This window comes from Triticum urartu, chromosome 2A (assembly GCF_056163025.1).
Source record: "Triticum urartu cultivar PI428250 chromosome 2A, HENAU_Tu73, whole genome shotgun sequence".
Taxonomy (NCBI): domain Eukaryota; kingdom Viridiplantae; phylum Streptophyta; class Magnoliopsida; order Poales; family Poaceae; genus Triticum; species Triticum urartu.
In genome coordinates this window covers 134,448,341-134,471,830 of record NC_141874.1, presented here as the reverse complement: position 1 = coordinate 134,471,830, position 23,490 = coordinate 134,448,341, and the positions used below count along the sequence as shown (strand labels likewise).

Genomic DNA, 23,490 nt, shown 5'->3' with positions numbered 1-23,490 from the left:
GCACTTAAAATCCTCCAATGGGTCCACTCTCCTGGACATAAGGGTTTTGTAGGGTGGTCTTTAAGCAGGAAAAAGAATCATGGGTAAAGGAGCAAGTTAAAATATGGTTGCAGTACAAATCATCAAGTTGGACCAGAATGGAAATGAGGTTGAATCACTCAAATTTTTCAAAGGATATAACTGGGTTTTTGCATAAAGTTGAATAAAATACTCCTATTAACATCCCATAATTTTGGTGGGAGTTTTAAAGAAATATTTAAATAGGTTGCAGTGCAAAATTGCCCACTGGACCAGATTTGAAAAAAAGGGAAGAGGTCAAAATATCCAATGAATGAAATATATTTTTGCATAAAAGTGATTTAAAAACATCACATGACATCTCCAAATTTTGGTTGGAATTTTAGATAAATTTATCAAATGGTTGTAGTTCAAAAAGAGCTCCAAAACTAATGAAAAACCACTTTAAGGAATAAAGCTCAAAGAGAAATAGTTATGCAAATAAATCCACTGATAATGGGAATGTTTTTCTTGGAAGGGGCAAACAAGTCCAATAATATATTTGGAAAGTTTTCACTTGGGGTAAAAAAACTCCATAATAATAAGGAAAAGAATGGCTCTGAAATCAAAAGAAAATCCAGAAAATAAAAGTTTAAGTTTCCTGGCAAAATTTTAATTAATAAAACAAGGTTGAAATTTTGGGGGTGTCACACCAATGCAAACACGCAACTGATCATGCAACTCTTGCAAGAGCGCAACCAAGGGAATCAAGGCCATGGCAACAATCAGAATCAGTTTGCTACACTCAACCAGTTCCTCGCTAACCAGCCAAAGACCTTCAGTAACTGTGTCGAGGCAACAGATGCTAATGATTGGCTCGTGGATATCTGCAAGCATTTCGAGTGCAGCAACGTCAGGCCTGAGGACTGTGTCAAGTTTGCCTCGTTCCAACTCAAAGACCAAGCTGCAGAGTGGTATCAGCAATACAAAGATTCCAAAGGAGGTCGTGTGATTACCTGGATGAATTCCGTCAAGACTCCAAAGCTCACCACATTCCTTAGAGTGTTGTTGAGAGCAAGCATGAGGAGTTCTGCAACCTGAAGCAAGGCAGCTTGTCTGTTTACCGGTATAACATCATGTTCTAGAAGCTCGCTCGTTTCGCTAAGCAAGACGTCCCTGACGAGAAGAGCATGATTTATCAGTTCAGAGGTGGCCTGAGAGAAGATCTCCAACTAGCTCTCGTGTTTTTTGAGCCGCGGAAGTACGATGAGTTCTACAACATGGCACTGAAACAAGAGACTTCTCAACTCAAGTGCGATGCTTCCAAGAAGCAAGTCAGGGAGGTAACTCCTTCTTCCTCAACTCAAGTGGCAACTAAGCAGCAAAAGTATTGGTTGCCTCCTCCTCCTCCGTTCCGTCAGCCTTATCAGCAGAAGAGCAAAGGTGGCAATGGATCTTCCCACCCACCCAACCCAGGCTTTCAGAACAAGACTTCGTCTCAAGCTCCAAGATCAAGTGCTCCGTATCACCGTCCGCCTTCAGAGGTCACGTGCAACAAGTGTCAGCAGAAGGGTCACTATGCCAACAAATGCTTCAATCAGAGGCGTCTTCCTCCTCCTCCCGTGAGATCTGCTAGTACCACAGTGGTCAAGCCTAATCCCAAGTTTGCAAAGGTCAACATGGTGAATGCAGCTCAGGCAGAGGACTCGTCAGATGTGATTATGGGTAACCTTCCTGTTAATGATATTCCTGCAAAAGTTCTTTTTGACACTGGTGCATCGCATTGTTTCATCTTGAGACCTTTTGCATCTAAGCATGATTTGGTTACTCAAGTTTTGCCGAGACCTTTGGCTATTGTTTCTCCGGCCCGACAAATGACTTCTTGAGTTTTCGTTCCCGATGTCTCTATCACGTTGGGCGACTATAAGTTCTTGTCTTCTCCTAATGTCCTTGGTGACTCGGATATCGATCTTATTCTCGGAATGGACTGGCTTTCTAAGCACAAGGCTCAGCTTGATTGTGCTGCCAGGCAGATTCAATTGCACATTCATCTGAGGATGTAATCGTCTTTGCCGCTCGTGATGATACCATTCGACTGTTTTCTCTCAACGAGAAGGGCGAGCTGGATGCCATCTCTCAAATTCCAGTCGTTTGCGAATATCAAGACGGCTTTCCAGAAGAGCTTCCAGGAATGCCTCCGCACCGGCCAGTTGAATTCGTCATCGATCTTGAGCCTGGCACGGAACCTGTTTGCAAACGTCCTTACAAGCTTGGACCTGAAGAGTTGAAGGAGCTAAAGAAACAACTCGATATTCAAGAGTGAATGGGTCTCATCCGACCAAGTTCTTCTCCATGGGGTTGTGGTGTTCTTTTTGTCAAGAAGAAGGATGGAACAGACCGACTTTGTGTTGACTACCGTCCATTGAACAAGAAGACCATAAAGAACAAGTACCCACTTCCCAACATCAATGAGCTTTTCGAACAACTCAAAGGTGCTCAAGTATTCTCCAAGCTTGATCTCCATATGGGCTATCATCAGATTCGCATTCGTGAAGAAGATATCCCCAAGACAACATTTAGAACAAGCTATGGTTCATATGAATACACTGTCATGTCTTTCGGCCTTGTCAATGCTCCTCCAACATTCTCCCGCATGATGAACTTCATCTTCAACGCCTACACAGATGACTTCGTCTTGGTCTACCTCGATGACATTTTGGTCTTTTCCAAGAACAAGGAGGATCATGCCAAGAACTTAAGGTTGGTGCTGGATAAACTCAGAGAACATCAGTTCTATGCGGAGTTTTCAAAGTGCGAGTTTTGGCTCAATGAGGTTCTCTACCTTGGGCATATCATCTCCGCCAAGGGCATAGCTGTTAATCCTGAGAAGGTGTCTGCAATTGTGAATTGGGAACCACCTCAGAATGTGAAGCAACTCCGCAGCTTCCTTGGGCTCGCAAGCTATTGTCGAAGGTTCGTTGAGAACTTCTCTAAGATTGTGAAGCCTCTTTCCAACCTTCTCCAGAAGCATGTGAAGTATGTTTGGTCGCCTGAATGTGACATCACTTTCAACACCCTAAAAGAGAAGTTAGTCACTGCTCCAGTTCTGACTCCTCCTGATGAATCCAAACCGTTCGAGGTCTTCTGTGATGCTTCCCTTCAAGGTCTTGGTGCAATGTTGATGCAAGAGAAGAAAGTTGTGGCCTATACCTCTCGCCAATTGAAGCCCAATGAAAAAAACTACCCCACTCACGACCTCGAGTTGGCGGCAGTCGTCCATGCTCTTTTAACATGGAGACATCTCTTGTTGGGAAGAAAAGTGGACATCTTCACTGATCACAAGAGTCTCAAGTACATCTTCACTCAGCCCAACCTCAACCTCAGGCAGACTCGTTAGGTCGAAATGATTCAAGAGTATAATCCGAGTATTGAATATACTCCAGGCAAGGCCAATGTAATTGCTGACGCATTAAGCAGGAAGGCTTACTGCAACAGTTTGATTCTCAAGCCTTACCAACCAGAGCTTTGTGAAGCCTTCCGCAAACTAAATCTCCAAGTTGTTCCTCAAGGATTCCTTGCCAACCTCCAAGTCTCTCCTACTTTGGAAGATCAGATTCGCGAGGCTCAACTTCTTGATGCTATGGTGAAGAAGGTGAAGATTGGGATTGCCAAGAGTCAACCCAAGTACAACTGCTACCGTCTTGATGACAAGGATACTCTGTTCTTCGAGGATCGCATTGTTGTTCCTAAAGGTGACCTTCATAAAGTCATTATGAACGAGGCTCACAATTCACTCCTCTCCATTCACCCTGGAAGTACAAAGATGTACCAGGACCTCAAGTAGTCGTATTGGTGGACTCGAATGAAGCGCGAGATTGATCAGTTCGTGAATGAATGTGATGTCTGCAGAAGAGTGAAAGCAGAACACCAATGACCAGCTGGTCTCCTCCAACCTCTTGCCATTCCAGAATGGAAGTTTGACCATATTGAGATGGACTTTGTGACTGGATTTCCAAAGTCCAAGCGTGGCAATGATGCTATCTTTGTTGTCATCGACAAGCTCACCAAAGTGGCTCATTTTCTTCCTATCAAAGAATCTATCACAGCAGCTCAGTTGGCAGAGCTATATACCGCCAGGATTGTCTCTCTGCACGACATTCCGCAGTTGATATCGTCAGATTGTGGTAGCATCTTTACCTCTAAGTTCTGGGATTCTTTTCAGAAGGCCATGGGCACCAACATTCGCTTCAGCACAGCTTTTCATCCTCAAACCAGTGGCCAAGTCGAGCGAGTCAATCAAATTCTTGAAGATATGCTCAGGGCATGTGTCATTTCTTTTGGTATGAAGTGGGAAGATTGTCTTCCATATGCCGAGTTCTCCTACAACAACAGCTTCCAAGCGAGTTCGGGCAAGGCCCCATTCGAGATTCTCTATGGCAGGAAGTGTCGTACTCCTCTTAATTGATCAAAGATTGGTGAACGTCAACTTCTTGGCAATGACTTGATCACAGAGGCTGAAGAAATGTGCAAAGTCATTCGTGAAAATCTCAAAGCCGCGCAATCGTGCCAGAAGAGTTACTATGATAGCAAACATCGTGACTTGGCTTTTGAGATCGGAGACCATGTCTACCTCCGCGTCTCTCCAACGAAAGGTACTCGTCGCTTCGGTATCAAAGGGAAGCTTGCCCCTAGATACATGGGTCCTTTCAAGATCATTGGCAAAAGAGGCGATCTCGCCTATCAACTTGAGCTTCCGTCCAACTTTGCAAATGTGCACGACGTGTTTCACATGTCTCAACTCTGCAAGTGTTTCAAGACTCCTGACCACACCATCAACTTTGAAGAGATTGATCTCTAAGAAGACATGTCTTATCATGAGCATCCCGTTGCTATTCTTGAAGAAACTGAGCGCAAGACTCGCAACAAGTCTATCAAATTCCTGAAAGTCAAGTGGTCACATCATTCCGACCGTGAAGCCACCTGGGAACGCGAGGACCACCTCCGTTCTGAGTACCCGGAGTTTTTCCAGTCCTAGATCTCGGGACGAGATCCTTTCGTAATGGTGGAGTGTTGTAACACCCCGTATGTAACTTGCCATATTTGTATTCCAACTCTTACCATTTTCGGCACTAAGTTATGTTATTTCCTTATTGTCGGGTTTTTGTCTCCGTGTGCTTTTGTCTTTATCATGCATTTCATATCATGTCATCATGTGCATCGCATTTGCATACATGTTCATCTCATGCATCCGAGCTTTTTCCCCGTTGTCCGTTTTGCATTCCGGCGCTCCTATGTCCTCCGGTGTCCCCTTTTACCTCTTTTCGTGTGCGGGTATTAAACGTTCTCGGATTGGACCAAGACTTGCCAAGCAGCCTTGGTTTACTACCGGTAGACCGCCTATCAAATTTCGTGCCATTTGGACTTCGTTTGATACTCCAACGGTTAACCGAGGAGCCGAGAAGGCCTCGTGGTTGTTGCAGCCCAACACCCCTCCAAAGTGGCTCAAAACCCACCTAAACCCCCTCCATCATCTAGATTGTTTGATCACGATCGCGTGGCCGAAAACCGTGCTCAATTTGGAGCCTCCTAGCTCCTCCTACCTATAAAAAGGTCTCTTCCCCGAAAATCTTGGGTCATTCCACCCTAACCCTAGCCCCGCTCCTCATCCGCGCGTCGGACACGTCCGGGCTGCGCCGGAAGCTCTCGCCGCCGCCAACCAGATAGCGCCACATGTCCCCGCGGGCGCCCCACTTCGCCGCCGACCGCGTGGGCCCGCCAGGCCCAGCGCCGGCCCTCCCCGCCGCCAACCGGGCCGAGCCCCTGCGCGCCTCCTTGCCTCTCCTCCGCCGCCGCCCACCGACACCAGCGACCCCGCCGCCTCGCTCTTCGTCGGTCACCGCCACCCGTCGCCTCCCCCTCGCGGCTCGCCGTCGCTGTGGACGCAGCTCCCCTTCCCGTCATCGTCCCGAGCTCCGGCCAGCCGCCCCTCTCCCTCCTGCAAGTCCTCTGGCGCATCTCCGGCGATCACCTCCGTTGAACCTCGGGTTTCGCGCCGCTACAGTACCCCGATCCGGATCCAGATCTGGAAACTCGGGTTGACTTTTTGCCCTAACCCTAGTATTTTTATGCATTGTTCATCATGCCATAACTCTGCATCTGTGGCTCCGTTTCGGGCGTGTAGCATATCAAATTGTTCGTCTCGACGAGTACTTCATTTCATTCCATTGAACCATGTTCATTTGAGCTCATCTTGATGTCCTAAATTCTGTTGCAAGAGTGCTAGTTTATATTAGTTTCAGATTCTTAGCAGAGTTTGGACTTTTGTCATTTTTGCCATGATTGATGTGTGCCTCCTATGAACTTGAGCCCTACATGAGTTTTGAAGTATGCCATGCCATCTTTACAGGGGTGTATGCCATGTATTTTTGTGATCTCTGTGGTGACTAGCACAAGCATGCAAAGTAGCCCTCATGATGTTGCTGATTTCAGGGACTTAGAAATCTTCTAAGTCTTTGCCCTGTTAATATTTTTATGCCATGTATTCTTGTTGCTACAGAGTGATCCATGCCTCTTTTGAGCATGATCAGTAAGGATGTTTTGTAGATATTGTTGTGCTCTATCCATCCATGTCTTTGTTTGCAATTATGGAGCACGCTAGCTTGACTCAATCGAGCTCTACTTTTGCTATAAAATGTTCCTGGCAGATTGTTTACATGTTAAGCATTTTTGCCGAGCTTGTTGTAGTTGATCCATGCATGCTATGAGGTTGTTCTTGCCATGTTTAGCTTCTATGCCATGTCTACTTGCTGGGTGTATGCTTAGTTTGTCATGCAATGCCTTGTGGTGAGTGCATCGAGTTCGTAAACATGCCTACTCAATATCTGTTTTGCCATGTTCCAGTTTTCTACTAAGTCTGAATCTTTTAACGATAATTGCTATGTTCACATGGATGCCATTGTATTTTCTGATCCCTTTTGGCTTAAGGTCAGTAAGGGACTTTTGTTGTATGCTTTGAGTAGCTTCCTGTCATGCCTTGCTTTGCCATGATATGTTCCTGTAGCATGTTGTTATCTTGCTCTAAACATTGTTTCCTGATGTTAAATTCCTGACATGTTATTTTCACTAAGTCTGTAACTTGTTGTCTTTTGCACTTTTGACATGCTTGTTTGAACCTGCTATTGAGTGAATTAGCTGTAGTTCAGTGTTCATCTTTTGTCAAGCATCTTGAGTGGATCCCTGCCATGTGATTTGTTGTCATGTTAAAGTGCAGTAGCTTGTTGTTCTTGATGCATTTAGATGGCCTCGTGCTGTTAATCGTAGATCGGTGCCATATTTGTTTTGCTTGTCATTTGCAAACCGTGCATCCGATTCCGGTGATCTTTATATCGATTTCGACCGAAATCAACTCATCTTTCCAGTGGCACTCTTGGTTTTCCAAGTTGAGGCCAGGTTCAATCTTTCCTTTCCGAAACATGCATATGCATCGCATATCACATCCCGCATGTCATGCCATGTTTTGCATCATGTTGCTTGTGCATTGCACGTGGTTGATTGTGTCTCCATTTGCTTGTGTTCTTGCTTTGGGTAGAGCCGGGAGACGAGTACGTGATCGAGGAGCCCGTTGAGTACGCTTACGAGGATCAAGTTAATGTCAACTCGGAGAACTTTGCAGGCAAGATGACCATACCCTCGAAATCATTTCTATCTTTGCTTGCTAGATGCTCGCTCTTTTGCTATGCCTATGCTACGATACCTACCACTTGCTTATCATGCCTCCCATATTGCCATGTCAAACCTCTAACCCACCTTGTCCTAGCAAACCGTTGTTTGGCTATGTTACCACTTTGCTCAACCCCTCTTATAGCGTTGCTAGTTGCAGGTGAAGATTGGAGTTTGTTCCTTGTTGGAACATGTTTTTTTGTTGGGATATCATTATTATATCTTGTCTATTTTAATGCATCTATATACTTGGTAAAGGATGGAAGGCTCGGCCTTATGCCTGGTGTTTTGTTCCACTCTTGCCGCCCTAGTTTCCGTCATACCGGTGTTATGTTCCTTGATTTTGCATTCCTTACACGGTTGGGTTATAATGGGAACCCCTTGACAGTTCGCCTTGAATAAAACTCCTCCAGCAATGCCCAACATTGGTTTTACCATTTGCCACCTAGCCTCTTTTTCCCTTGGGTTTCCGGAGCCGAGGGTCATCTTTATTTAAACCCCCGGGCCAGTGCTCCTCTGAGTGTTGGTCCAAACTAGAGCCCCTTGCAGCGCCACCTCGGGGAAACTCGAGGGCTGGTTTTAGTTGTACGGATTGCTTATTTGGTGTGCCCTGAGAACGAGATATGTGCATCTCCTATCGGGATTTGTCGGCACATTCGGGTGGCTTTGTTGGACTTGTTTTACCATTGTCGAGATGTCTTGTAACCGGGATTCCGAGTCTGATCGGATTGTCTTGGGAGATGGAATATCCTTCGTTGACCGTGAGAGCTTGTGATGGGCTAAGTTGGGACACCCCTGCAGGGATTTGATCTTTTGAAAGCCGTGCCCGTGGTTATGGTAGATGGGAATTTGTTAATGTCCGGTTGTAGATAACCTGAAACTTAACTTAATTAAAATGAATCAACATAGTGTGTGGCCGTGATGGTCTCTTTTCGGCGGAGTCCAGAAAGAGAACACGGTCTCGAGTTATTCTTGAACGTAGGTTGTTCTAGGATCACTTCTTGATCATAGTTTATCGACCGTGCTTTTGCCTTCTCTTCTCGCTCTCATTTACGTATGTTAGCCACCATATTTGCTAGTGCTTGTTGCAGCTTCACCTCATACCTTTACCCTACCTATAAGCTTAAATAGTCTTGACCGCGAGGGTGTGAGATTGTTGAGTCCCCGTGACTCACAGATTACGTAAACAGTGGTGGTAGTAGGTGCGGTACTACCGCTTAAAAGCGGTACTACCGCTCCTACTGCCGCTGCTACTGCTGCTGAGCCCGACACGAGACATGCAGGTCTCGAGTCGAGGCGGTACTAGCGCGGAACCGGAGCCGTGCTACCGCTGTGAGACAACGGTACTACCGCTTGTGGCTTTCAGTCGTACTGGCACTCTGGGCCGCGGTACTACCGTTGGCGCCTCCCTTATGCCACTTCTACGATAACAAGTATACTCCAAGGATGAGGGGAGCTGGGGGTGCGGAAGAGATGTTTACATGTTGATTACACCCTAGCCTTTCCGATACGAACCCCCTCTTGATAGTACGGTATCTCCTACGACTCAAGTCCACCAAAACCGAAACGAAAGAGAACTACACTGTCTTCACTTTGAGCTCCGAGGGGAATAAATCGCCTCGTGCCAATGAATGAATATCTGAAATGCTCAACGCATACGATTAGTCCGCAAATGCATTGTCATCAAACACCAAAACCACTTAAAGAGATATGCCCTAACAAAGAGCCAAGGAGATAGAGCTCGCGCCAATCTCGAAGGAAGTGGAGATTGCGGGGGCCGACTTGAGCAAGATGTCCGCAAGAAAAAAAAAGGTATGGCTTGAGAAGAAGCACCCGATAATGTTCGAGTGAGATGCGTGATCATCTTATTTTGTTCGTTTTGCATAATTATGTCTGAGATGCATGAACCATGACCGAGATTCGATTATTTTGGCGCAATGTTGTATGCTGACATGGCACATGGGACTATGCAAAAGAGAAAAAACTTCATTTTGCTATCTACCTACTACCTTTGATGATAAAAATATGTTTGTTGAAAAAATCGACCAAGGCAGACCAAATGGGTCGACGGATTGAACGCATTGTACAGAAAAATGTGTACAAAGAACGGCCGCCGCCCACACTAACAATCGAAAAAGACAAAAAAAGGACACATTGCTTATCTGTTTGGGTTGACCTATTGAAGTGCCCTTATAATCCCTTAAACCTTCTCCCAGTTTCAAAATGTCAAATTTGTCGAGGGATTAGAACAACTCCAACGGACCGACCCAAATAGACGGTGCTTTTGTCCGTTTTTTATCCGTTTGGATCGGCCCGGCGGACACAAACGTCCAGCGCCGTGTTTAGGTCGGCGCGAGCGCCCAACACTGGCCCGACCCATTTTGTCGGCGTGTCAATTTTTTTAACATGCATTTAATTAAACATAAAAGCCGGTCACGAAGGCCGGCGAAATTCTACATTATAATAATTAACATAAAAAACTAAAAACTAGACGAAGCCCTAGGCGTCTGCGCCGAGGCCGGTGAGGTCGATCAACGTCGGTGCAGGGCCGATCCAGGGGAGCGACGTGTTCCAAAGGGCGGGGATGTCGGGCTGCACCGCCGCTGCCTCCTCTTCAGCCTCGCGCTCGAGTATCTGCAAGCGCTCGCCCTCCCGGCGCTCCTCGGCCAGCCGAACGCGACGCCAGTGGTCGAGGTAGGCCACCTCCTGCTTCTCCGTCGCCCCGAGCCAGATCGGCGGAGCGCTGACCCACTCGCGCACTATTCCGGTCCAGGAGTAGCACTCGAGGGGGACCGGCTCCTCCGGCTCGGCTTTGGGCGGGGACGGCGGGGTCACCGGCGGCACGACGCAGTCGCCTCCCGTGGAGAGGGCCATGGCCTCCGCCATGGCAGCCTGGAAAGCCGCCTCATCCGCCTCCCTCCACCGCTCCTCCTCCTCGCTCTCCTTAATGGCCGCCTAGTAGGCGGCCTCGGCCTCCTGGTCCTCGTCGCGAACAACGAGCGGGGGCGGCGGCAGGCTGCGGTCGACGCCGCGGACGCCGTGTCGCCTCGCCTCCTCATGCTCGAAGGCGAACCATCGAGCCTAGTAAGGCGAGTCGACGGCGTAGTGCGGTAAGGCGCGCTGCTCCGACGTCAGCAACGCCCGCCAACGCCGCACCTCCTCCGCATGGGCCCTCGCCGTCCGCGGCGCCACCGGCACTGGGATCCTCTCCGGATCCAATGCCAGTCATGAGGCAGCGTCGCGTCGGGGTACGGCAGAGGCACGCGGTGCTGCCAGTGCCACTCGGACTGGTGCACCGGCACATTGATGCGTCGCCTCTGTCGGGGAGCGCGCGGCGGCGCGGGGAGGGCGAGGAGGGAGGGGGAATGGCGGGCGGGGGCCTTGCCCTTGCCGCTGTCGCGATGCCGGAGAAGAAGCTCATGCTGGTGGTGGTTAGGGTTGTCGCCGGCGTGGGGGCAGGGGTGGCCAGATTGGGACGGGGGCGAGTGGCAGTGGATGAGGACGGCCCTGCTGCACGCCCGGCTTAAAAAAAGACGACCGCCGTCACTGACGCGTGGGCCCAAGGTGGGCGGTCGTCATAAATAATGTTGACCATCGAAGTTGGACGGCCGCCAAGTGGGGACGCGACGAACAGCGAGAAGGCGCGCGAGGCGTCCGTTCCACGTCCGCGCCGACGCATTTGGGGCACAAATTTGGGCCGCAAATTCATCGGTGCGGACGCGATTTTGGGTATGGGTCAACGCGTTGGGCCGCCTCTTTTGTCCGCGCCGACCCAAATGACAGCCGCGGACAAAATGGGTCACCTCATTGGAGTTGTTCTTAACCTTAATACTTTGTTCAGGTAGCAGATTCCCTAACACTTAATCCGGAACGCAAACCAATCTGTGGTTGGATGGTTAGAGAGACTGTGGTATCCCTAATTCATCAAAGTAAAGTCATAGTGCTCATATTTATTGCTAAATTTATTTTAAAATTTTCAATAAGATGCCTATAATAATTTTGTAAATTTCAAGATGATATACCGGCTCAGCGGTAAAAACACCAATACTTAATCCGGGACCACGAGCTCAGCCTCACAAATCTCGCCCTCTTCGTCACTTCCTCAGGCCCCGCCGCAGGCCGTGTAGAGAAAACGGAAGCGACCGAAGGCTCTCCTCGCTGCTACGCGCAGACACGTCCGCACGCACACACCAGCTAGCAGCCGTGGTTGCATCCTTCCAGGGTTCGGCGCAGGAGATGGAGGAGGGCGCTGCCGGAGTAGGAGGAGGGGTTGGGGGCGGCGGCGTCGCCGGCGCCGGCGCCGGCGATCGATCGAGCTTCGTGATCGGCCTCATCGAGAACCGAGCCAAGGAGGTGACGCCTTAAACCCCCCTCTTCACCCCCCGCATTGGTTAGTCGGGTCGTCGATTTCGCCCCCGTGCCTTCCATTTCGAACGTCCCCATCTCAGTGCCCCGCCCGACTCGTGTCTTCCCGGGATTGCCGCGGATTGAATCGAAGGGATTACTTCGGGTTGGTATTGCTCAAAATCTTCCGGCTGGTGATTTGTTTAGGGTTTGGAGGGTTTTTGGATCGACGATTAGTTTCAGGACGATTGCTGCACGATAGCTCTTCTGCTGCATTTGCCGTTCCGACTGAATCGAAATCGAAACCGTGTGATATGATGTAAACTGCACCCGCACCTGGCGAGCAAATTTTTAGTACTTTCCTGATGTTGCAGTAACTCATAAACAGATTTGGGCGGTAATTCCTAGAAGTTGCTCTAATCTCCGTCCAGAAATGCAGACCCTATTTGATTTCATTTGCTTTGACTGATATTCTGTTTAACCGCCACAGAGATAATCTCCTATGAACTACTCCTTCTGCAACTTAATATAAGACGTTTTATGTTTGGGACACATAAGTATATGGATAGTATGTAACTAAAATGATTTCCTTTGTCCGTATAGTTCATTTTTGGGCGTTTGTCTGACTGTTTATTTACAAACAGCATTTTCTGACCTCCATACACATCACCAAATTAAAATTCGATACCCAGGCGTAAAATGTATCTTCTATTTTTAGAGGGATCTTTTGTGTGTTCACCGCATCCCATGTCACATAATTGGTTGCTGCACCTGCAAGTGTTGGACATTTGTGTTTTTTTATGAGTGGATATATAGAATTGAAGTGCACCTTAGGCTGATATAGTAATGAATCTAATGTTGGCAAATAAAGGAAACTCTAGTAAAAGCAAAGCAGAGAAAGCCGGTCTTCATCTTCAAATTCATGAACAGATACAGTTTTGCTACTTTGCCAGAATTTGTTTACAGAAAAAAAAATGTTACAGGTTGGTGTTGCGGCATTTGATTTGAGATCAGCCTCACTGCACCTATCTCAGTATATCGAGACGAGCTGTTCATACCATAATACGAAGACACTACTGCATTTCTATGATCCGAATACTGTAATTGTGCCCCCAAATAAAACCGCGGCAGATGGTATGGTTGGGGTTTCAGAGCTGGTTGATAAAAATTACCAAGCAAGCAAAAAGGTGATACTCTTATGACATTTTATCTATATTTTACAGAAGGAAAGAATAATAGCGTTCTACTCTAAGAAAAGCTCACTTTGTAGGTCACAATGGCACGTGGTTGCTTTGATGATACCAAGGTATTATGTTTTGTTTTCACTTACTGGGACATCTATTCTTTCAGTTATCGGGTGAATGAGACCCCTTAATATCACTCATGTTCCCTTTATCTGTAAGGGGGCGGTTATGGTAAAAAATCTGTCGGCTAGAGACCCATCTGCACTTGGTTTGGATACTTACTGCAAGCAGTACTATCTTTGTCTTGCTGCGGCCTCTGCAACAATTAAGTGGTAAATATGCTCAACACTTGAGAGTCAAGACATCATTAGTTTGAACTTTTCCCTCTTCATGATTAACCCACACCAATGGGAGTGAATTTGTCATGACATGTCTCCCATGCATATAATACAGCATTGTATCAAGTATCAGTCTGACCCAAGTTACTATTGTATACCATCACTATGAACCAAGCTGCCATATTTATGACCTTATTATTGAGTTTAATCTATGGCTGGATCAAGACAACTAATTACAACTCTATGAATAGTTAACTAATTTCGGAAAGTGCATGTGTTTCCAGATTTAGTTACAGCTCTTTTCTTGATGTTTGCACCATTTGATAGTGGTCTTGTCCTAACACCTTCACCTTCAGTTGATGATACTCATTTTAGATAATGGTCCTGAAAATTGATTGCTGCATGATTCATTTAAAGGAATGCAATATTCAAGCTCAAACTCCATGAGCAATTGAAGAAAAAAAAATCGAACATTTTTTCGAGAAAACACAAGCTTGTGCCTTGATGCATTGATAGAAAAAAATATAATTTACACAAGCCTGGGACCAGGCAGCACAACTGACCACTCGAGACATGACCACAACCGACTGCCGCTAGACATACATTACAACCGACGCAACCTAACAACCCCCGGCCTCAATGCCATCATGCGCAACAAACTACCAAACCCTCACCATAGAAATAGAGAAGCCATCTCCACAAAGAAGGGCAGAGTTGGGACATCACATTCCTACATTGGAGGCAGCAAATCAATGGCGCTGTGGGCTGCTACGCGTCACACATGTCTCAATGATGTCCGCCACATCTCACACACCAGCAAGTAGAACAGATCCGCCGTGGCCCAATCAGAAGGGCGGCGGGGGGTGGCGGGGGGGGGGGGGGGGGTGGCCCTGGCAGTCCTGATAGGGACACTGGTCGAAGTGCTTCCATGCGACCAAGATGCTGCAACACGGGATCCTTTGCTGCCTGTTGCCCATGCCAACCACGGTAGCCATACCGACACATTGCTGGTGTACCTAGGACCTTCCTACTACATTCGAGGCATATGTTTTTGCCAGCTTGTGCACCAACCGGGCATCAGAACTCCAGAAATAACACCTCCAGTATGTTGTGAGCAGTGTTGGTCCCTTGTTTTCAGCTTCTGTTGTTCAGAGAGTTGAACATCCTATGTTGAACTCTCTGAACATATGTGCTTCAGAGAGTTGAACACCTGCTCTAACATCCGTTTGTTTATTGGTTTAATCATATCCATCACATGTTTTTTTCACTTATTTCTTTTATGGAATCTTCCAATTTAAATATACCTTTGGGGTAAGAGTCAAGGCATGTTGCCCGCTAGCTGCACCAACACATTGCCGGTGTACCTTGGACCTTCCTGGAGGTGTTATTTCTTTTATGGAATTCTTTCAATCCAAATATCCTCCACTACCTGCTGCCCATGCCAACCACGGTAGCCGCACCAACACATTGCTGGTGTACCTAGGACCTTCCTGCTAGAGTCGAGGCATCTGTTGCCACCTAGTGCACCAACCGGGCGTCATACCTCCAAAAATAACAACTCTAGTATGCCGTGAGCAGTGCTGGTCCCTTGTTTTTAGCTTTCGTTGTTCAGAGAGTTGAGCACCCTATGTTGAAAGCTAGCTCTAACATCTGTTTGTTTATTGGTTTAATCATGTCCAACACATGTTTTTCTTCCACTCATTTCTTTTATGGAATCTTTCAATTAAAATATACCTTTAGGGTAAGATACTAATTTCTATCATTCTACAACAAGGTTACCCAGCATCACATGAGTCTTCTGACGTTATGTTTGTATTTTTTTACAGGATAGAATCAGAAAAAGGTGTAATTATTACTAACCATTCACTATCAGTAAGTTATTGGAAAATTTGCTTTAACATATATTGCACTTCTGAAGCCTCACCTATGTTCATTCTTATTATTTTACTTATTATGAACAAGTGGAAAAATCTATTGCTTGCTGTTTATTCCCCCATTGATGCCTATTTCATTCATAGGTTCTATGCTGGTTATGCGTACTTTTTTTTGAAGAACCAATGGTTATGCATACTTGAAAAATCATATGCACTGTCTTCACAAATTGGCTCTTGGAGCGACATTAATTCGTTAGTGTGTTAATGGCAACAATCAGTGTATTGAGCTGTAGCTTTATGACTATTGGTTGTCCATTAGATTGTACTGTATGCTGGATTGCTGGTTGTTACATGCATGCAGGCTCGCTGTCTGCGATTTTCGTATTCTGAAAGCTCATGCATGTTTCAGGGTTTAATTTTGTTTAATGGATTTTACACTTAAACACGAATCATATAGTTTTAATTTAAAGCGCTATTTCCTTGGAAAATTTTGTTGCTGAAGCCTCAGAACAGAAGATATTAGGATTTAAGCATCTACAGTTCCTAAGCCCACGTATGTTCCTCAAAGAGTAAGCCACCATGTTTCATTTGTTTCTTGGTATGGTTATTACCCATGTGTTGTGCTAACCTCCAAAAATGCCAGTTGAAGGCTGTTATTCTCCTTTCTTTCTGTTATGAGCTCATGGCCTCCCATAGTTATGTTTAAAAGAAACTGCATTTGCCTCCAGGTTACATTCAACGGCTCATTTGACCATATGAACATCGATTCAACTAGGTATTATTTTGAAACAACCGACCCTCAAATTCTATCAAGTAATGTAACCTGATTAATCTTGTTCATCAAAAGAACTGGGAGAACAAGAGTTCAACAGTTCAGTTGCCATTACTGAATGGCTTGCATTCTTTGATTTGCACCCAACAGTGTTCAAACATTAGAAATAATTGACCCTCTCCATACTGAACTGTGGGGTACTAGCAACAAAAAGAAAAGTCTCTTTCAGATGTTGAAGACTACAAAGACTACGGGAGGGTATGCCTCACAACACATACTAAAATCTTACGTTAACTTTGTATTCATATCATGATGCTGTATGTTGAGTTACTAAGCACAACAACATGGCTGTCCCAGGTCTAGACTACTGAGAGCCAACTTATTACAGCCACTAAAAGATATTCAAACTATCAATGCTCGGCTTGACTGCTTGGTAAGTATATTTTGCATTTACATTATAGTCTATTTGTGAGCATCACCAAATTGATCTGTAACTGGACATATACAAGAGCTCTGAATTTTATGTGCGAGATTTTTGTATGTGAAATAGAAGTGGATCTTATAGTGTTCATAACTGCAAATGCATGTTCTTTTGTATGATTTTGCTGCATGTAACTACTGGGTCTAAAAAGTACTCCCTCTGTAAACTAATATAAGAGCGTTTAGATCACTATTTTAGTTATCTAAACGCTCTTATATTAGTTTACGGAGGGAGTAGTAAGTTAAATATGCTGTCCACCTTAGAACAGTGCTTATAATTTGTGAATATCTCTGTTTTCTTAGAAAAGAGAGGAAATACGGGAACCATGCGAATATGAACTTTGCATTTTGAAAATTACCACTGACTGTGAGTATGATATGTGGTGCGGGGCCAAAGTTCACATCTCATTGAGACATGCAGTAGTATTTTTCATAGCTTCAACTTTGTGGTGGCATGGCTCTAAATTCCCCCTTGTGAAAACATTGCCTGTACCTTAATATTGCATTATTTTTATATCTCAGCGCGACGTTTCAACTTTATGCATGCTTTTGAAATTGACACTTGTGCATACTTTGATGTTAATATCTAAATTTCAGGATGAGCTAGTGAGCAACGAGGAACTATTCTTTGGCTTGACACAAGGTCTCCGTAAATTTCCAAAAGAATCAGGTTGCTCTATAATTTCTATGCTCTTCTCTTGTTGTGCTGTTTGGTAGGTAATATGATTCTCACTGCTACAAAATTGCTGCATGCCGTTCTTGTGTCCTAGATAAGGTTCTCTGTCACTTTTGCTTCAAACCCAAAAAGGTCACAGATGAGGTACTGAAGCCTGCCAATGGTCGGAAGAGCCAATTGTTGATATCTGACATTATTGTTCTAAAAACTGCTCTGGATGCAATACCATTCCTCTCCAAGGTGCTTTAATCAGAATCCTGGTATCTCATTTTATAGTTGAATCTTATTCTGTCATATTTCTGCTGATTTTTCCTCACATTTCTACTAAAACTGACAACAGCTAGTTTTCAAGCATGTAATGTGTAGCCTTAACTTGCAGGTTCTGAAGGGGGCGAACAGTTTTCTTCTTCAGAACATTTATCAGACCATATGTGAAAACCCAAAGTATGGGAGCATGAGAAAGAGGTGCAGTTTTATGTGCACTTTTCCCTCACGTGTCAAAGAAAAAAAATTATATGCCCTCTATCCCTTTCTTTTGCTTAATGTGTACACATGGTCTTGTTCGATACACATATGAAAATAGGAGATTGGAAATTTAGATACCCTTAGTGTTTGTATATATCACGATCAGTTGCTTAAAGGTGCTTTTACAACTATAGGTATATTCTTCACTGATGTAAGTTGTAATGTTACACTCAACTTTCAAGCAATATCTTAAGATGAATTATCACAAGACATTTTACCATCAATTGTTCCAAATCTTGCTTGTAGCTAGCTGCTAGCCTATGAAATACTGATTTCACCATGCACCAGACCAGTGTACACTAAATAATTGTGATTTTTCACCTTCTTTTCTAATGCTTTTGTGTTCTCCTTTCTGACCCTAGAATCGGAGAAGTGATTGATGAAGATGTTATTCATTCGAGGGCTCCTTTTGTAGCCTGCACTCAGCAATGTTTCGCTATTAAGCCAGGGATTGATGGCCTACTTGATGTTGCTCGTCGATCCTTCTGCGATACAAGCGAAGGTGCTTATTGTTCCATATTCATTTCTAATTTGTATAATGCATTAGTGTGACATAGTATTTTGCAGCCATACATAACCTTGCCACCAAGTACAGAGAGGAGTTTACTCTGCCAAATTTGAAGATACCGTATAACAATAGACTGGGGTTTTACTTTATTATACCCCAGAGGGATATTACTGAAAAGCTTCCTAATAAATTTATCCAGGTATGTGTATGTCCCTTTAAAATTTCAGCTTCCTAATTGCATGCTAACCAATTGCGAATTCTAAACAATCAATTAGGTTGTTAGGCATGGGAAGAATGTCCATTGCTCAAGCTTTGAGCTAGCTTCGGTAAGTTTACTTCTTAGTAAGTTAATATTCTTAGGTTTTTTGGGTAACTGGGCACTAACTGCCACACTGCAAAGCTTTGACCGTGCGGGTAACTTTTCTGGTTTAAGTTTCCAGTACAGTACATGCTACCAACAAGGTTTAGCTACTTGGTAGATCTCACCCATTTTACTTTAGCTAAAAAAAGGTTATCATGTTATAACTGGGAGTAATCTTCTTGTGGAAGCCTTGTGACTTGTATAATAATTCGCTCTTGGAATGGGAAAATCTCAGAAGAGGACTAACTTCTGGAAAAATTAAATTATACTGCATGCGAGCAGATATTTTATTTTATAAATGTGCAACCCTGACAAACATGATTCTACTGTAGGAGTACTTATTTCTTCCTACAGCTACTTAACATCATATATGTCTTCTATTAAGTGCAGCTAAATGTTAGGAACAAGTCGGCTGCTGCTGAGTGCTTCTTGCGCACTGAACTCTGTTTAGAAGGTTGCTCCAACCATTAAGTTTTGACTTCTTATTTTTCATATCACGTGTGATTCTTGCTTGAAGCCATCTTTGGAGTACTCTTTCTTGTGTTAATTTCAATAATGTACTGGTTCATCTTTGTTTCAGTTGATTGATAACCCCTCTTATAACAGACAAAAAAAACTTGCGTAATGTGATGAACCCATTTGTTGCACGCAGTGTTCACTGTCTGTATTTACTGGCACCCTCCATGCAGGTAGTAGCAATTAGCTGTTGTATAACGGAGCATTATCATGCTTCTTTTTGTGTATATAACTATATATAGATCTCCATTTTTAACCGTATCATTTTCCAGTCGGACATTTATTTGCCTTCCAGGCTCTTCTCTCTGAGGAGTGTGTTGGGCTATTGGCCAAAATTTCCAGGTTGGAAAATGGGAATCGTACACCTGAATGGCTGAAAGCAATGGCTGGGGTTTATCTCACAAAATTTCAATGCAAATTAACTCCTAATGTTTTTCAAAATTTTAGAAGCTTGCGGGCAGTGGAGCACTCGAATTTTCATGCAGCATTACATATTAGTACTATGCAAGTATCTACGGAGATCTTGGTGTCATCCAAGTTTCTTTCATTGTTTCAGGACTTATTAGTGAGATCAGAGAAGACATTCGTATCTTAACAATGCTCGCAGAAGTATTATGTCTTTTGGACATGATTGTAAATTCTTTTGCCTATACAATATCTACAAAGCCTGTTGATCGGTACACTAGACCGGAGTTCACAGGTGGGCTTATAACACAAAGCTTGTAATTATTTGTTTGTTTGAATGTGAATTCTTTTGTTATTAGTGTTCATGGAATCCCAATCTTTATATACTCATGTTGCTATTTTCACTTAAGCAGGTGATGGTCCAATGGCAATCAATGCTGGACGGCATCCTATTCTGGAGTGCTTACATACTGATTTTGTTGTGAGTTGTTTTTATTTTTATTCATTTCTCCATATTTATGTTATATTTCATGATTTTCTTTATTAATTTTATATGTTATCACTGTCATGTAGCCAAATAATATCTTCCTTTCCGAAGCATCGAATATGGTTCTTGTCATGGGGCCAAACATGTGAGTCACATGAACATTGCTTCTAAGTTGCTTTAGCAAGCTACTGATTTATTTGCGCAAGTGTATTTAGTCCCTGCATTATCTTGCTATTACAGGAGTGGAAAAAGTACATATCTTCAACAGATTTGTCTAATAGTTATTCTTGCGCAAGTCGGCTGTTATGTCCCAGCTCAATTTGCATCACTGAGAGTGGTTGATCGTATATTTACACGCATAGGCACTGGAGATAATGTTGAAAACAACTCGAGCACGGTACGTGCTTGAAGAAAGACTTCGTACTATTAGTTTTGTCAAAATAAAAGGTGTGGTATATTGTTCTGAATGTGTTATTTTAGTTTTATCATTTGCATCTTGTGTTCAAAGCATAGTGATCTGCTTGGGACAGCGATATGTATATACCTTTTCTTCCATCAGGCCTGTTATCTCATCAATAGTGTGTGAGCCAATCGGTGTGTTTAATATACTTGGAAACTGATTTACCTGCCTGAAAAGTTGGACATGATTATTTTTCCTCAATAGCTGAGTGCACAGATATTCTAATTACATGGCACAGAAGAGATTCCTGTCCAGTGCACAGACTGTTGAATACAATGTATATCTTAGCTGTTCCTAATTAGCTTAATTTCTGTTTGCAGTTTATGACAGAAATGAAAGAGACAGCTTTCATCATGCAAAATGTTTCTTCAAGGTACTACGCCGCTGCAATGGAATGAAATTGGATATATTTGACTTTGTCTTGTTTTCCTTCTGATGAATGACAATGGACATTTGAGTTACAGGAGCTTGGTTGTAGTGGATGAGCTTGGAAGAGCTACTTCTTCCTCTGATGGGTTGGCAATTGCATGGAGCTGCTGCGAGCACCTGCTATCCCTCAAAGGGTAAGAACTAGCAACATCATATGTACTGATGTGTTGTTCTTATTCGTGATGTTGAAGATGTGCCTGTACACACCCACACCTCCCACTAACTGAGCTAGGCTCAGTTCCATGTTATTCTGCATTCCAGCGTCCAATTTTAGTTATAGCCAACAACTATTTGTTTTCTGTCAAAAAAATTGATTTCTTAATCAAATAAGTAATGTCTGTCTAGCTTATAGGTACAGATAATTAGTTAGTTACACCAAGATTATGCATTCTGTCCTCTTGTGGCAATCTGTAAACTGTTGGTTTTCAAACTTTTCAGATGACACCAGTAGTAGTTCAGTATTAAGCTTAACTAGGGGATTTGTCATGCCAGATGTAGCTGGCCATGTACTTGGTTGGTTAATTTTAGTAACCGTTCATCCGTAACACAAACTATCTGGAGTAACCTCTATTGTTTTGGTAATGAGAGGTTTAACATTTAATTATGTAGATGGTACCCTTTTTGGTGGAACAATGATGACAGTATCCTGCCGGAGTAGTTCCTGCTATATAAAATTTATTAGTGTTGTCACGTCATTTCGATGCTTTCTTCTTCTAATACAAAATGACATGTAGTCAGTCAGGTGCATGTTTGAGAGAATAGTAATTTAACATTGTTGTGTCTTTCACCCATGCAGGTACACTGTGTTTGCGACACACATGGAGGGCTTGTCAGAGCTCGCAACAATGTATCCAAACGTGAAGATCCTCCATTTCGAGGTTGACTTGAGGAATGGTCGCTTGGATTTCAAGGTAGGGTTCAATGCAAGACTCTGGGCATTTCATTTTTCGTATCTTTTAACTCAGTGCTGCCTCGCCTACCCAACACCAGTTCCGGCTGAAGGATGGTGTCCGACGGGTACCGCACTATGGGCTTCTGCTAGCCAGAGTGGCCGGCCTCCCTGCTTCAGTGATCGACACCGCGACCAGCATCACTTCACGTATCACAGAGCAGGTCCAACTCTAATTATCTTCCAAGTATGATGCTCATGTTCCTTGTGTTGGTTATTGACTGGTTATTATTCGGTTCCTGCAGGAAATGGTTAGGATGGATGCGAACTGTGTGCAGTACCAGCCACTGAGGATGGCGTACCAGACCGCGCAACGGCTCATCTGCTTGAAGTACTCGAACCAAGGGGACGATTACATCCGTGAAGCATTGCAGGACCTCAAGGAGAGTTACGCCGCAGGCAATTTGATATGAAACAACAAGAGATTACGTCTCCAGGAATTTGATAGAGGTCTGTTTGTAGGTCTATGGCCGCAGAGGATCCATCAGTCTTATTTTCATCTGTCACTGTAATTATATTAGTATTAGTCAGAATCCGATACTAAAAGTGGCGATACGGGAGAGATCCTTAACACAAAGCACACCCGGAGTAGATGATGAGACTTACAATTGTATTTGTGCAAGGAAAGTTGTACTTTATGGAGTTACATAAAATTCTGCTAAGTGATAGACTAGTCTACCTTCTTCCTCTTTCCCACATTTTCCCCCCAAATTCAAAGGTTTGAAATGTGATGAAATTTTAGGTTTATGCAGTCACATAAAATTCTGCTAAGTGATAGCCTAGTCCACCTTCCTCTTTCCCACATTGTTCCCCCAAAATTCAAATGTGATGAAATTTGGCCTTGGTATTTTTTTTCTTCTCTAACATTAAAAATAATATCAAAATGTCAAAAACCAGTCGAAAATATGTAAAAACAAAATAGTCCTTAGCCACCGCATTAATCTGGGGACACTTTTTTTTTTTGCAAGTGATGTGTCCTAAAAGGTTTCTATTCTGCCAGTTCTCTTTCTGCCAGTCAATTTTAGAGGGGGTTTGCCTGTGAACATTCCAGCAGTTTGGAAGGTGCATATTTTCCTATGGTTAATGGCTAATAATAAACTGCTCACTAAAGATAAATCTTAACAAGAGGCAAATTGCTCCCGACCTTAGTTGCATTTTTTTGCTCTGAAGCAGAATCATGTGATCATCTCTTCTTTGAGTGTGGTGGCTATGAAAATGTGGAGAACTATATCCTGTTTAACTGGCTTTGACACTTTGTTCAAGCTGCTAATGTTTTTTTTGTGTGGAGAAATTCAAGCTGCTAATGTTACTTGTTGGTGGTTTAGTGATAATAACCACCGCGTTGTTGTGTGGAAAGATTCGGAATGACTTTGCTTTCTTCGATCTCGCTGGTCAAACTGTGGTGAAGGAGTTGAAGCAACTAGCTTGTGCATCGCCACTGTTGCTGTGGCCAGACCCGGGTTGAC

At 44.1% G+C, this 23,490-nt stretch overlaps 1 protein-coding gene across 2 annotated transcripts; it reads left to right on the top strand.

The window, feature by feature from the left end:
- The first annotated feature begins 11,799 nt into the window (after positions 1 to 11,799).
- Positions 11,800 to 22,705, top strand: MSH4 (MUTS-like protein 4). 2 transcript variants are annotated; one of them, XM_087543453.1, is made up of 24 exons: positions 11,800 to 12,069; positions 13,044 to 13,247; positions 13,331 to 13,366; positions 13,464 to 13,576; positions 15,409 to 15,454; positions 16,185 to 16,231; positions 16,379 to 16,486; positions 16,586 to 16,661; positions 17,306 to 17,378; positions 17,479 to 17,624; positions 17,764 to 17,849; positions 18,272 to 18,411; positions 18,477 to 18,616; positions 18,693 to 18,743; positions 19,169 to 19,232; positions 19,851 to 19,994; positions 20,110 to 20,180; positions 20,273 to 20,331; positions 20,427 to 20,583; positions 20,967 to 21,019; positions 21,111 to 21,209; positions 21,872 to 21,986; positions 22,066 to 22,188; positions 22,270 to 22,705. In XM_087543453.1, exons 1-24 carry the CDS (start codon positions 11,953 to 11,955, stop codon positions 22,435 to 22,437), a joined length of 2,436 nt encoding a protein of 811 aa, XP_087399579.1. In that variant the 5' UTR covers positions 11,800 to 11,952; the 3' UTR covers positions 22,438 to 22,705. The 2 variants fall into 2 exon arrangements, with proteins under 2 accessions (XP_087399579.1, XP_048555487.2); XM_048699530.2 differs by having other exon boundaries at positions 11,801 to 12,069; positions 20,113 to 20,180.
- Positions 22,706 to 23,490: the final 785 nt, after the last annotated feature.